Here is a 16,094-nt window from a genome sequence, read left to right as displayed (position 1 = left end):
TTTCTGTTTTTAGAGATTGCCACCTTTTAAACTCCAGGCATCAAGGAGGTTTTAAATGAGAGGTTAATTAATCTGATCCATTCTTCAGCTCTCCTAAAGCTTTTAGGTGAATATTTTTGAATATTTTTGTTAACAAGGTAGTAGGTCTCACCTGTTTTCACCATAGCCTCTTCCACAGTTACTTTGTCGATTACATCTAATTTTCTCTTTTCATTATTAAGAGTACGGTACCTTTGTTATTAATTGGCAAATATTCAATCTTTGCAGAAGTGGAGAAATAGGGATGGAGGCATTTTGTTACTACGTTGTTGCTCCTTTATTTGGAAGCATTCTCATATAGTCCTTCCGTATATTCTGTGAAAGAGAGATGCTGGGGATCTACTGAGGACTACATTAAAAAAATCTGTATGTGTAGATCCCTAGTTTTCTCATATATCTATATATAGATTTGTTTCTTACCTCTGAATCACTAGTCATGTTATCGTTAAAAGAGATAATTCAGTTACAAAACAGAACTTTGAGGACCTTTTCTTACTCATGCTGCTTGGGCAGTGACTAATCACTGCTTTTCAATGGTATTTTTAAATTGGAAGATCACATTAGGCTTCGTCGACTGCTCCCTATTAACATGCTTGTGAATGCCAACTTAACCATAGGGGAAATGTTGGAGACAGTAGATTATTTTCAGAATGATGGACCCATTAGCTAGAACAATAAGCAATCTGATATACGTGGAATAGCTGCAGGATATGCTCATTCATCAAACTGAAAAATGTATTTACTTTCTGGTTACTGTAAGTCACCAACTAGAGGAGAAAATTTTCTTTCCCTTGTCAGAGTCAAGCAGCTGTCAAATGTGTCTGTCATGGCACAAACTGTTTCTTCTAGTAAATCAGTTCCTGTATTATGCAATATGACATAGGTATAATTTCAATGATCCAGTCAGGTGTACTGTAATTAATCCTTAAATCTGAAATACCTAGTATTTCAGACTTCTCTAGTTAGCCTCGATATTCAGTGGAGTTTAAAATAGAGCTTATATACTCTTCTGCTTAAGATTTAGGTATTGACATGTCTTTACTACGTTGGTTTTTAAGTCATAGCTAGTATGTCTTTCTCCATTATTTGCCTGTAAGTATCTGAAAGACATAAAACAACTAAGGGCACAGTCTTGTACAGTAGTATTAATGAGATGCATATATGAGAAAAGCGTTAGCAAAGATGTAGTCTTTATCTGATCTGCTGAAGGGACAATGTGATTAGTAAAGGCTCTCATGCAGCAAAACAAAACTGTTCAAGGGGGGAGACAATCTAAGTATAGCACAGAAGATGAGAAAACTATGTCAAAGCAGCATTTGGTGTTTTGGGGGTAAAAAAGAACGTAAGTTAACAGCAAGACCGGGAGTAAAAAAAATAAGTAGCACCAAAACCAAGTTTTAGATCTGTATCTAGTATTCCTTCTTTTCAACTGGAAGCGAACTATACAAATTTTTTTAAATGCTCATTCTGTCGTAGTATTCTGCCTGGTTTTTCCAAGGGGTAAGAACATTATGAAGAATGAAGATTGTGGTCTTTTGGTGTTTTGGAAATACTTGGCTTTTTGTTCTTTCCAGAGTTGAAGAGTCCTTGTAAAACTGCTGATTCTTCTACATGTTTTATGAAGTTTGGCACTTTGTTTCATATTGTCATGCAATGCTATTGTTTTCACATTGTAGTCTTAAATAACTGGTTCTTTTGTATGTTTGTTTATCTTCATATTGACCTTAAAGCAGTTCTGATAAAGAAAAAGGGGGTTTAAATATAGTTTCTCTCCTTTCCACTGCAGATCTATTATGTCTAGCTTAAACTATACTTTTTTTTTTTGCTCTTTATCTGTTTGTTGAATGTATTCTTGATGAAGCCTTTTACAATGCACCTGAGAACTGGTAAAAGGAGCTGAAACTGGTAGCCAAGAGAACTTGTTACCTTCTTACTTTCTGCAAGCTCTACCTGTGTCCGTTGTCTGTTAGGTGCTGGTGCTGTTCACATTTATTTGTGGGGGCTTAAAAAATAGAAGATTTCACCATATGCTTTTGTTTTTTGAGGAGGAGGAATAAGGCATGCTTGAAAAGCGTGTTTTGCTGTTTGCTGATCTGTGTTGCAATTCTAGAACAAGATGAATATTTTTTTCTTCTCCAGCTTGGTATTCAAGTTGTCCCATTTCTTAGCGTTGCAATTCTGTAGTCTAAAATTGTATATATTGTTTAGTTATATGTTACGATAGTATATACTGTGAAATACTTAAATTTATAATTCCTCACATATTAGAATGACTTTGTAAAAAGATGAATACCTGTTTTATACATTTGGTTTCTAATTTTGCCTCTTCTGGCTGTATTTTATTCACTCCTTAGCAACGTGTAATGTATGTGCACATTCTCAGTACAGCAACTTTAAGATAAGTCATTCCACCTTTATAAAGGCATGGAAAAACATTTGTATTTCTGGGGTGGCTAGCATTTACATTTATAAAACACACACACGCACATTACCTTTCTAGCTTGTCTTTTAGTTTATAGCATTTGATTCTACAAGTGCTCCTTTATCTGAACTAGATTAATTGATATTGCAATGCAAATTAACTTCATTAAATGTCTTGAGTTTATGCTTTCCCTATAATATTCTCATCACAGTAAAACTTAAAGTGTGTGTGCTTTTTACATTGCAAAGTTGCCTTTTCCATAGAAATTAATGGACAGCTGTGCATGTTCACATAAACAAAAACATGTCTGCTTAGTGTCTTGTACTGATTACTCTTTTAACTAGCTATTCAGGACTAAGAAAACTTCTCATCAGCAAGTAGGAAAGAGTTGATTGGGAACAAAATATCAGCCTTTCAACTGCAAAACTTCCCTTAAGCAATCCTTTAGCTGTTGATTAAAATTTCTCTGTTCCCCTTCTAGTATTCTGTTTCTTTTTGTTGTGTAACTGGCCAAATTCAGATTCAGTATAAAATATTTTTTTCAGTCCCACTTTCCCTTCTTTTTAACAATACAAGTCTCAAATTTATAGTGGCAGTGTTTGACCTTGTCTGTAGAATGCTGATTTTGTGCGGTATCTGATCACCTAAGTGCTGTTACAAAGCCCATGCAAATAAAAGGTGTCTGTTGTATATCAGCTTCCCTTTTACTAGGTCCATACATCCACTGCAGCAGCAATGAACTGCATTAACTCTTAATATAGAGATTCCTGAAATTAATATAGTAGGTAAAACAGTTTTAAAAGCCACTTACTTGAGTGGATTCAGTGTAGCTAACGCATGAGGCTTTAGAGTTTGCTCTCCTTTAGTGAGACAGAGAAAGTCTGTGCCATATTAATTAATGTAACATGGAATGAAATTGTAACGCAAGTAGTAACATTCATAAAGAAACCATCCCCTGAAACAGCCGGAGGTTTAATTACATGTGAGGGGCTAGAAACACATTTCCAGTGGAAAAGAGCTCACAAGCCAGGATAAAGGTGGTTTTCAGTTTGTTTTCATTTCAATAGTTACACAAAAATGGCCAACAGCTTTAATTAAATGGTTGTTAGTTCAGTCTGCCAGTATTCCATGAAGAGTGGCAGCCACATCACCCTGTGTCACTTTGCTTGTGTTGCCTCAAATTTTTGTCCTCTGCTTTTATCAGAAGTGCTGAAGAATTCTATTTTGGTGAGCATGGATAATGATTTTATCCCATGCTAGAATGTAATTTTTAAAATATCACTGTAGGCATTTAAGACCTCACAAATGAAACAAACTTTTGCCACCTTAGACAGCTTAAACAGTCCTATGAACCCCAATACAACACTGCATTAATTTCAAATGAGCATGAGATGTGGTGAAGTTCAGATTGCCTGTGGGCTGGTGTGGGAAGAAAGGTTTAGCTACTATCAGCTATAGAATGTGTCTATATGCTCGTGCCTTCTCTTCTTATAATTGTGCTAATGAACATGCATGCTAAGCCATCAGCTGATAACAGGAATCGAGAGTTGGGGAAAGCAGGGCAATTCAGCTCGGGAAGTACCAGCATCTTAGAAAAGCAGAGAAGAATCTTCGGGCAGACACTAATGAGAAGAAATTCTACAAAGAGTTTAGTAGTCTGCGTGTACTGAGAAGGAATGCCATGAGTATGTCAGGAGTCTTTTTTTTGTTATGTTTTTTTAAGAAGCTATTTAGTACATCACTGAGAAGGTATATAACAGTTATCATTATTGCATTCCTATTTCTTGGTACTAAATAAACACAGAATTTCTTATCTGAAGAGTTACAGCTTGAATATTAACCAGAAATAAACATTGTAAATAATATATGTTATTTCTGGTTCAAAAATATGATATGTATTGGTACACAGGAGTGAGAAAAATGTTTACACATTGTGATTGTCTAATCTACACATCGTTTATTACAATAAACTAACTTTTGTGAGCATGGTTTGTGTCTAGTGTGTCCAAGCAGTTTACATTGCCAAATGATGACTGACCAGATGGTTATCTAATCCTGAAATCAGCAGACAGCTCAGCATGGCCAGGTTTGGGCACCAAGTAAAAGATGGAGTCGTGGAAAATGAAGGCATTTATGATGCAGTTTAGAATGGCACACCGTGTTAAGACAAGGCTTAAAATGAGATGAGATGGTGGAGCTGATGAGAGGAAGTTATGCAGATAGTGACTGGTTAGAGGTGAGAGAGGATTCAAATGAGGGGAAAAGTATCATGGGGAAGAGGTTTGAGATGAGGCTTGTGAGCTGGTCAGAGGCCATCTGTGAAGATGAAAATAGAAGTACCACTGAGATCATTGATAATGTAAGCTGGTTGTGTACCATTGTGTTCAGAAGTTACTCATCAGGTTTACTATCAAGGGTCCAGCACTCTGTGCCACCGTTGTTATTTTGCCTTCTGGCTTGGACTGTCCACTCCACAAAGTTAGCTCAGGATAGAAAGTGGTTTCATGACTCTAGGACAATGTTTGACAATAAATAATAACTGCTCTTAATAGAGAGATGGTACTTAGGGTTATGGTTTGTTGGTTATGTTTTAGCCTAGAGCATTTAACTCTCAAAAAATGTATGAGATCTTTGAGTTCTTATCAAAAGTGATAGCCCTTTGTGTTGTGTATAAGAGCTGAAAACCTCAAATTATTTAAAACAAAACAAACAATCTAGAAAACCAGAACCTAAGAAAGTTGAATTTAAGTTTTTAAGTAGTTTCATAATTGTGTTTCATATGCTGTTGGTAACACATATTTTTAATGGATTTCAAATATATCAGGCAGAGCTCTGCAGAAAGCACTGAAAGACAGCAAACCTGACATCTTTCAGAAAAACTTTTACTACCTAAATCAGCTGACAGGATTGTTACACTGGAAAAACCTGGAAATGGGTGGGGAGGTGAGAGAAGGGTAAAAGAAGGTGCTGAGTTTGCTAGTTCTTCTTGTTTCCTGGTCCTGCTGTACAAAGATTACTTTATTCTGAACAATACATTTCACCTTGGTAAGACAGCTTGTCCTGCTGTTACATAAAGTGATGCACTTGCAAGAGAGAAGCAACAGTATGTTTTATTGATAGAAGCCAGTGAGTTGAACTTCAACAGTAAATGCGACAGTGGTTTAACAAGATTGTATGGCAAGGTACACTTGAGTATTTACTGCACAGAGGACTGGGTCAGACAAAACTGTTGGGGAGGCCCTCCCATTGAGTCATGAGGTTGAGAGGACCCCTAAGGTTCTTATCTGCTTCCTAGAGAGCAGTCTAGGTGTGGCTGGATCCAGACTTAGTTCCAGGCTTGATCAACAGTTGATGTCTAAAGGATTATGTATGTTCAATCAACCCTTTTTATCACTTAGCTAAGATCTCAAAGTTTCAGCACGCGTATTCCCAGCTCACAGAGTATCAGACTCAGCCTTGAGGAGTAACCTTGAGAGGCATCCCTAGTCAAGGGAAGATCCTGGCATGGAGCCACTGCTGTGCAGGAGAGCTCAATGGGCTCCAGGCTGTCCTCTGTTTATGAAATAAGGTGATTGACTTAACAGCCATGTTTGCGTACCAGCTGTATTTCAGTTGGTGCATGCTCAGCTAGCCCTCAGCTGTTGAGCAAGACTTATGGCCCTTAGCTATTGTTTGAGCTGGGTGCAGCCACTGCGACTGCCACTGGTGGCTATTGCTTAAGCCTAAAAGGGGTGGGGGGATCACACCACCACACCTGTTCAATCATGCTATGAAATCACATGCTAATGTTTTTAAATATAATTTAGCTGCTATAAAACAGATAGAAGTACATACTAGAAGCATGACCATATTGTAAGATTGGATGGGTAAAGATGATGAGCTATAAAAGAATAAGCCTTTGTTTAAATGCATATATCTTCTCATAATGAGCAGAATTAGCAAGGGAAATTACATAAAATGAATGAAAGTTAAATAGATTTTTGTTCAAGTCTGATAAAATTATTTTCCAGTTGTGATGGCTCTCCTTTCAACTAAAGCGTAGTACACTTGAGATTTATTTTCGAATTGGCATTCAGAAATGAGGAACATGAAGGGGTACATTTTCCAAGTGATTAGTGGGAGGTATGCAAGCAAATCCTATTATTTTTAGTGGGATTAGAGCACATACCTTCTGTATACTGCTTTGAAGTATTCCCCTTAAGCATTCTTCGAGACTTCTAGTTGGTAGAAGAAAATAATTTGGAATGTAGCTGGTTTGGAGATGGACCCTGCGTATGTCTACGAATCAAAAGAGCATTAAACAATCTGATAGTTATTGTGCAGAATGAAGGTTAAATAATCCTGACCTATATAACTACACCTTTTTTAACTAAAGTTACTTCTTCGGTTTCTCTGTGTATTGTCTAAAGATTTCTGTTGACTGAACATTTCAGTTCAGCAGGCTCAAATGATTCTTCTGCACTGCCTAGAAGCAATACAACTTACATATCTCCGCTCAAGATCATGCATTTTCTTACCTAGTATAATTTTTTTTCAGCTTGTGGAATTTCCAGTAGCTTAGCAGTAAATTTTTACTGAAACAAAAAATTGTTTTTTCCAAGGTAGTTCTGTAGGGCTTATGAAACCACTTTTAATCTTCTAATCCAAGTTTATGTTGATGTGATGTAAGATCTAAAATGACGTGTTATTTAAAGGCTTTTCATTAGCTCGGGGATACCAGAGAAGTTGTGTGCCATTCATTTAAACCATTCATATATTTTTACTTAGCGGCTAGAGGATTTATTCTAACAAAGTGTCAGTAGTTTGCCATGGGACTGCTCCTTCCTGCTTATCTGTTGGTTTAAATCACAAAATTTGAGGTACACATGTAGGGACCGAGTAAATTTAAGGATAGGGTTAGGTGTATTATCTTTATTTCCTTCACTGAAAAGTCAGCTTTTTGCTTTCTGAGACTATTTCATTCCCATTGGAAGGAAACATAGGTCAAACTTTACACAATATTTCAGAAGTTCTTGAAGCTTATTGTTTCGGGTGTCTTGGCCTTAAACACCAGTGACTTTATGAAATTTCAGTTTTATGTCTTTCTTATAATGTTAAACCATATTTAGCAGCATGAGTACACTATTCCCTCTATACCCTATGAAAATGTAGGGTCCTTGGTTCTTTCCTGAATGTTTTAACTGTATGGCATGAACTAAACCGAAGATTTTTGTAAGATCTGTGCCCACTGACTTTGCCAAATTGTCTGTGCTTTTGAGAAGAAAACAGGATGGGTTTGTATCATTTTCTGAAGATCAAAAATACAACTGCCAGTTTACTCTTTATTTCTGTATAATCCATAACAAGCCATGAGTTACACAGTGCTGTTTTTTACCTTTGTTCGCTTCAGCAGTTCATTTTGTTTCCGTATGTTTTTTCAGTTTTCAGGATGGCTTATGTGATTCCCCCCTCAGCTCCATCTCCAGCAGTGACTATGAGAGTGTTTCTGTCACTACATGTAGTCTCTCCAGCATATACGCTCTGAGGTAATAACATCACTTCAGTCAGATTTGACAGATGGTATTGGGTTATGTTTGGTTAAAAATTTTCATTGAATTAACAATCAAGTGACAGCAACACTTCTAAGTATTCTTCCTTTGAACAGCAGGTGCTTTTTTTTCCTAGCAGTTTTCTTCAGTGCTGTGGCAACTGAGACAACTACTTACAGAAAAGTTTGAATGCATAAAGCAATGGATTCAGATATGTCCATGATCTCCCTTTTATTTCTCTATACAGCATGTCTTAAGAGACACTTCAGGTTTTAGGTTGGAAAGTACCAAATGTTTGCCTTAAGTAGGTTTTGATTTTTTCTAGAAAACATGGATTTTCCATTTTGTTTCTCATAGTAAAATAAGGGGAACGTTCCAGTTAACAGTAATTTAACTTCCACAGTGGTGTTGGCCAAAACGGGTAAGCACACTAGTTTATATTCTCATCTTCTGAAACTGCACGAGAGTTTTAAGTTTACTTTTGTTCAGAGCACTTAAGGAGAATAATAGAGCAATAAAGTTTAGGGCAGAAAAATGTAACTAAAACAGAAGTATGAGTTACTTGCTTTTTTCAGTATTTGCATAACATGCATGTATGTGATATACTGCATACGTTGTATGCAATAACATTTTTACTGTGGTACAGGCAGACTGAAAGACCACTATATCAGTCAAAGTAGATCTTCCACTGCCGCTTGTTCTCCTTTTTTCATCTGTTTATCTCTTCCCAGCACTTCAGGAATTCCAAAATTTGTCTAGGTTTGGGGATAGAAAGAGAGGGTAAAATATTTTTTCCAATAGTGTTAGAGGAAATAGTACATATATGTATATTTTTAGGATGTGCCAATCTTTGGGCTCAGGTTTTTTGTTTCATATTTTTATAAGAAGGACAGAAAGATAAAACTAAAACTGTTTTTCATTGTTTTAATTTTTAAATATATTTCCGCTTGATGGTTCTTGAAACAAAACTTAATATACCTGCATGCAACAGTTGCAGTCTTCTACATGCTGCATACATCAAAGACTGTTTCACACAGGGCTGTCTGGACGGTAGAAAACCTCAGTTTTTCTTCAGGAACAGCTGGAGCAATAAGAGTAAGTAAGTCTTCATTAGGTGCACCACCTCTTCTCAAGGCCTTACGGTACTGCCGTTGTATATTGGTGTCGTAGTTGCCACTGTATCGATGCTTAGCTAAATTAGATCTGTCTTTTCCCTTTTTTCAAATTTTGTTTTACATTGTTTGATTTATAAGGCAGTATTTGTACACGCACATTTTTGCTCTTGTGCACTGAACTACAGCTTTGTATCATCCTTGTGTGTCATGCGAGAAGTCCAAGTTGCCTATTTTTCTGTATCTGATTGGTATTACTAGAGATCTAGCTGTTGTAGTCTATGCTCCAATAAATAGATAAGTGCCTGCTTGGCCAATACATCTCCCCTTTTGAAATACTTAGTTTAAAAGAAGTCTATAAACTCCTTTCAACAACTTAATAAAATAAAAGAAGGGGGAAAAAAAAGCTCAGAAGTCCGGCTGCTTCATATTAATATGTGCCTAGATCTGTGTGCATAAAAATGTAATATTTAGTACATCTATTTGTATAACATTTTAGAATAAGTTATTTTTAAAGGACTCCCCTGATCTTTTATCTTTTATTTTAAAGATTTTATCTTTATTATCTGAAGAGTTTTATTTGGCTATTGAAAAGTTATCTAGAGCTGTATCATACAACATACAAATACAACAGCAAGTGTATTCCTTGAAAAGACAAACTCTCCGAAATATTATTTTCAGAAATAACTAAGTTGTCCCTGATGTCATATGCATATCCAAAATACCTAAATTCTTTTATGATTGTTTTTCCTCTGAAATATGTCATTTTTATTAACTTATTTTCTTGCTGTTTTCACTTAACAGCAATTAGAAATTTAAGTGTAGCATTTGTTATTTTATCTGAAAAAATGAGCTAACCATAGAATTCTTGAAATGCATTTATTTGGCCTTACAGCCTCCTGTGGATTATAAACAACTTGTTTGTGCTGTTAAATAATCAGTGCTGAGGCTGACAGTCATGTTGTTAGAGTGCAGCATGTTGTGGAAATACCCAAGTGCCTTGAAACAACTTGGTTCTGGTAGCAAAACCAGCTTAGCCAGAGTAGCACAGTGTGTTGAGTGAACTACTAGTGTATACTAGAGTATAGAATGGATTTGAAACAATGAAGTATTGTGTATATGGAGCTCTATATATGTATACATTTATTGTTTTCCAAATAGAGAATCAGGGAGCAAATTTCCACTCAGATTCTGGAGCCCTGTTCAGCTCATGGGTCGTTGTTTGCCTTTTTGGTTTTTATCGGGAGGAAAAGGCTGTTAGGATTGTAGGAACCATTTGGGACCTGTTAAAGGCGGCTGCTTCAAATCAGCCTGTGATTTACTGCCTTAGACATTTTCCATCATCAACCAGTGCTGTGTAATTTTTTGAGCTGTATTAATTGCACCTAGTTTTAGGCACCAAACTGATATACTTACATGAAGAGGTTTGTTGCTGAAGGGTTCCCTTTTGAATCAATGGAGAAAAGTGGAAACCTTGGTTAAGCGTGTCATTTGTTGAAATGCATATGGGCCAAAGATTTTTCAATCTTAAATGGGGACTATGGTTACATACTTTGATTACTAACTGTGCTCACAGAGTCATTAGAAAAACATTTAAAAACTTGTGCTCTAGAAACCTTGAGCAAAATTGGAGAAAAAATAAAAGGTAAAGGGGGCTTCTCAAATGGTTTTGCCAAGGAAGGGTTAACTATTTCACTGGTACCTGATCTGTGTAGAAAGTTCCTCTTTCTAGTCGCAGAGGCCTGATGGTCAAGAAGTTAGATGTTCAGCTCAGTTTGGAAAGTGTTTTTTTGCAAGACGTTCGTTAAGCAGTATCCAGACTTGAGATGCCCATGTCAGTAGTCAGCTTTCTTGGTAAGGAATAAATGTATTCCATGTATTTTTGAAAGTTTCAGAGAAACTGTGGTTTTGTGCAGACTCAGAAGAGTATAAAGAAGGGGTTTTTTACATTGGTGTGATTGTGGAATAATACTGCTGGCCTGAGTGAAAATTAGATGTTTGTAGTTACAGCAGGGAAGTGGCAATTAGTCCATTGTTTATATTGGCTCCAGGAAACAATCCATGCAGTATTACTTTAATGGTTTCTTTTCATGAATTCAGTTTTTAGAACCATTTTTAATATACCTATAACTTAGTGAACTGTAAATAGGCAGCTAATAAAATACACCGCTGGAATCTTAGCCATTTCAATGTTGGAAGCAGTAAAATCAGTAGTTTTAAAAAATAAATTGCAGGAATTTTTCAGCTTTCAACATGCATATGAACTATTGGTCAAGATCCTGATAAAGCCATTAATTTGAGTAGAAACCTAAATGAGGGCTATTCATATGCTAACAGAATGAGATGACTTGATATGCTTAAAGCCAAGAACAAGCCTAAGTTCTTTGAAAGACTGGATCTGGAATATGGCAAGAGAAGTTGTTCTGGGAATGACAAGGGGAAAGTAAGTGACACAACCAAAGAACAGTGTAGTTATAATTAGTTGATTTCAAGCCTCTTTGGAGTTTTTGGTGTAAGACAGTGCAAGGGAGGAAGAAATAACTGCTGAATCTGTATTCAAGCATTTGCTTGCCTAGGGTATGTGGTAAAGCCTACTCCTTCATTTTAAGGTTACAATGAGCCGATAAATGACAGCTTTAAATATAAACAGTAAATTCTTAAACTAGTCTTAATGATACAATAGATGCCTTCCTTGGTCACTAGACATGTCATTGTGCCTTAAATATTGGTGTTTTGTGGAGTATTTTTCTGCTATTTTAGGCGTTTACAAAAATTGGTGGTGAAGTTTTAGCCTGTTATTTACAGTCTGTGAAAGGAGTTATCTGCAATGTTTTGTGACTCAAGTCTATGCCAAAACAGCAAGACTCTGCCAGCAATTAGGATGGGGTATTTATCTAGTTATTTTTGTTAGAATATCTGTGTTCATGTACATGTGGACAGAGCCCAGGGTCGTGTACTGGTTGGATATATCTGAAGGATATTGCTTACCTTATTTCTTACTTTGATTATGTCCCTGTTAGTGTAAACGCGTGTGAAACAAGGCAGGGAATGTTACCTTAGTGTATAGATGAGATGAAATTTTGATTACCTGCTTCAAAAATAGAGGTTGTTTCACAGGAATTTGTTTGAAGCTACCTTGTCAGTCAGTTCATGGAATCAGAATAGTCCAGGTTGGAAAAGACCTGAAAAGATCATCTGGCCCAACCTGTTGAGGGAAGGGGAGCCTAGATGGGATTATCTAACACCCTGTGCCGCTGCTTCTTGAAGAACTCCAGCTGATGGGGACTCTACCAAGTTCCTGGGGAGGTCGTTCCAGTGATTGATTCTCAGCGTAAAAAAAATTCTGTCTTATATCAAGGTGAAACTTCTCCTGGTGCAACTTGTATCGGTTGCCCCTTGTCCTCTCCGTGGGCCTCCTTGTGAAGAAAGAGCCTCCATTCTTTTTGTAGCCACCTTTTAAGTACTGGAAAACTGTGATGGGGTTCCCCCGAGCCTTCTGTCCTCCGAGGAGGAAGGACCAAACTCCTTGAGCCTTTCCTCATAGAGCACATCCTACAGCCTCTGGTGATCTTCGTGTCCCTTCTTTGGAGCCTGTCCACTCTGTCTGTGTCTTCTCGTGGGTTGTGGAGGCCAGAACTGGACACAGGAGTACTTCAGGTGTGGCCTGACACGCGCTTGGTAGATCGGGACGATCGCAACTCTTACCTCCGCTAGCAATGTCCCTGCAGCCCATTTGCCTTTGCCGCTGCAGCGGCGCACTGCTGACTCCTGTTCAGCTCGCTGCCCACCGGGACCCGCAGGTCCCTCTCGGCAAGGCCGCTCCCCACCCGTGCAGATCCCAGCCCGTACCGGGCCCTTTGGTTGTGTCGTCCCCTGTGTGGGACCTTGCGCTCGTCTCTGCTAAACTCTGTCCTGTTCTCGCTGGCCCGCTGCTCCGGCCTGTCCAGGGCTCTCGGTAAGACGGCTTTCCCTCTGATGCATCCACCTCACCACCCCGTGTGGTGTCAGCAGACTTGGTGATGGTGCTCTCAATCCCGTCACCCAGGTCATTTAGGGAGACATTGGAGAGTGTGAGGCCCAGTTGATCCCTGGGGGTCCCCCACTTGTGAGAGGCTTCCAGTGTGAGTAAAACCCATAGATGTGAAACTCTGAGGGCAGCCTGTGAGCCTGCTTCCTGCCCTTCTCACAGACTTAAGTGAAGTTCTTATGGGTGGACAGTTACGTACTAAACTAGGTTTTATGCTAGGCTTTTTCATCAGTAGGAATCAGTACCTCCAAGAGGGTGCAGGAAGGAAAAATAACTTGATCTTTTCCTAGGACTGTGTATTATACTAGGATAGTGCAGTTCTTTCAACTCGTGGTCCAGAGCTGTGCTATCAAAGCTACAGCAAAAATTACATGCCCATGGGTTTTAACAAAGAGATCACAACTACTTTAGGGATCTTGTAGATTATAGTGTGGAGGACAACAAATAAGTTAACAATGTATTTTAACTGATGTTTCACAGTCTACCTGGTCAGCCATGTCTCCAGATCTCCTGTCTTGCAGTTTTACCATTGTTAACTTGATCGGGTTATATTTAAGCTGTGCAAAATGATGAATTAATTCTGCATTAATGTTTGGTACAGTCATCTTTGTTTTGATCAATAAGTTACTGTAGATTTTATTTCCCTTTTTTTTTCTGTAGACCTCTTTTTCATGGAAAGACTTCTCATAACCAGAAAAGGGCTGGTGGTAATGGCTTTATGTGAACCTTATTGGAATCGTGGAAATAAAGAGCTCAGTGACAAAAGTTGTGGGAAGAGAAGGGATTTTATACCTTGAGCAAATCAGAATTACTTCCAGTATAGACACTTCTCCTGGCTAATCATTTTGAACTGCAGCCTGTATGTTTTAGGCACTGTGAGTCTGTGCTGTTTTGTACAGACTCTACAGAGTCTTTGCTGTTTTGTACTCAAGCAGTGTAAGGGCAACTAATATGCATATTAATACAGTCATAAACAGGCTGCTGTGTACAGTCTTCTTGCTTTGCTGCTAAATCCCTTGCCCCAACAGCCAGCTGAGCAGTACCAACAAAACAAAAAAGTAGCGCTGATGAGGTCGGTCAGCTTTTGCTTATGATTTTAGTCAGCAAGGCATACGTGACTGAAGCAGATGTCTCTAGTTTTTCACTGCCAGAAATCTTTTTGCTGTGTTTCATGCCTATTGTGGTCTTTGCCCTGCAAGACACACACACAAAAAAATCAATTCTCCAAATGGTGCAGCATTCAAAGCTATAGTTTCTTTTTAGGAAATTCCACAAAGTATTTTTGGGTATATTATATGTGTATCTTCGTCTTCAGTAATATATAATTGATGCAGATTTTATTTTCTTAAGGAATAACCTAGGTACCTTGTGTGAACTAATTGTTAACAAGTGCTTGTTACAGTGGGAGAGTGAAAATTCAGTTGTTCTAAGTTCTTTGGCCTTTTCCAATTAAAATTATAAACTTCGTATTTAGAGGTGTTAAAATGTGTGATATGGTTGAAGTAAATTAAGTATGAAATACTTTGTTCTCTGTGTTAAAAAAGTGAAATAGGGCAATATTTTTACGCTGACTAGCATTGGTGGCAGAAACAATAAGTCTGTTTTAGCAAAATTGGTAGACACCCCAAAATTTGCCATTTGGGGACTGTATTCCAGCTGGCATATCAAGCATATCTTGTGGCTGGAGACTGACATGAAGTGATAATAATACATGAAGTGATAATAATGGTTTGTTCTTGTTTCTGCATAGCTCACTTTTAATTTTTGGGTTCGGTGATGTGGCGACATTTATAATTGTGTTAATTTGATATGTAAAAATCAGTTGTTGACTGTCACTTGGTGTTCCCTGTGGTACTAACAGAACTAAAATCACTAGCTTTCAGAAATAAGATTTTATTTTACAGATTGGTTTTTTTAAACCAAAAAAAAAAAATCATTAGAATAGCATGTTTGGGAGTTTTGCGTTTGTGTGTGATTAACTCAAATCACTACAGTAACTGCAGTTTTTGCAGAATTTTTGGCAATACCTAAAACCAAAATACATTGTAAAAGCACAATTTTATTGGAGGAAGAAAGAGGAATTCCTCATACTTACAGTGGCATCGAAGGTGAAAAATTAAGAGAAAGCTTTCTTCTCTAATTAAAATATTAAGGTTCCACCTAATACTTTAATTAGTTTATTTTAGCTTTGACTCCCACAGCTGGATACCGTATTCCAATGGGATTCTCCTAGACCCTAGGATGCTTTAATGCTTCAGCTGGTTTTGTATTTTTTGAGGAAACTGATGGAGGCAATATGAAAACATTGTGCTAATAAGTTTCCCATCTCTCAGAGTTCCTCTTGCTGGAAAATGTTTCTCAGTGCTGCTTGTCCATCTCCATTTCTGCCACACACAGGATTTGCACCTCAAGAGAGTGTCTGCTGGAATTGGATGCTAAATTAATTCACTTTTTGCTATGCCATACAGAACAGTTGCTTGCATATTGCAGAGGATGTTGATGAAGAGATATGAAAGGACTCTTTACCCTTGGAAAGTGTTTGTATCTGGCATCAGGTATTCAGGTTCTGTCTATCCTGCATCAAGTTCTGGATAAGGCATAAAAGCTGGGACTGATGTGTTGCTATCCCTGTATAAGATACCAGAGCTGATATTACATACCATTTTTTCATATGTGCTATACTATTTCTGGTTTTCACTTTCAGTTTTTCTACCACTGGATATTTTTTGAAGTTTAAACATTTCTGTGCTCTAATCTCATATTTGTCCTTTTGCAGTGTGAGTGACCATTTGAAAGCTTATAATCCATGTTTGATTACAAGGAAGTGTCAGGAAAAAGAAGTCGTGGTGGAATTGAGAAAATCTTAGTAGAACCTAAGCGATATTCTAACTCATATTTTCAGTTCTGTTTTCTTGACTTCTACCATATATTTATCTTGCAGGTTTTATCCCTTTTTGGTTTAAATT

At 37.6% G+C, this 16,094-nt stretch overlaps 1 protein-coding gene across 4 annotated transcripts in view; it reads left to right on the top strand.

Annotated features, from left to right (window-relative positions):
• The window catches only part of ZFYVE28 (zinc finger FYVE-type containing 28), a 165,978-nt gene that overhangs the window by 124,269 nt on the left and 25,615 nt on the right, over positions 1 to 16,094 (top strand). For 2 of the 4 annotated variants that reach the window (XM_055796707.1, XM_055796706.1), the window contains exon 9: positions 7,882 to 7,986. The exons of the other annotated variants lie outside the window; for them this stretch is intronic. In XM_055796707.1, coding sequence (XP_055652682.1) covers positions 7,882 to 7,986 — 105 coding nt within the window. The remainder of the gene's footprint in view (positions 1 to 7,881; positions 7,987 to 16,094) is intronic. 4 annotated transcript variants of the gene reach the window in all.

This window comes from Falco peregrinus, chromosome 2 (assembly GCF_023634155.1).
Source record: "Falco peregrinus isolate bFalPer1 chromosome 2, bFalPer1.pri, whole genome shotgun sequence".
NCBI classification, from domain to species: Eukaryota; Metazoa; Chordata; class Aves; order Falconiformes; family Falconidae; genus Falco; species Falco peregrinus.
Note: the sequence above shows the minus strand (reverse complement) of the source record. Positions and strands in the feature narration are given on the sequence as shown.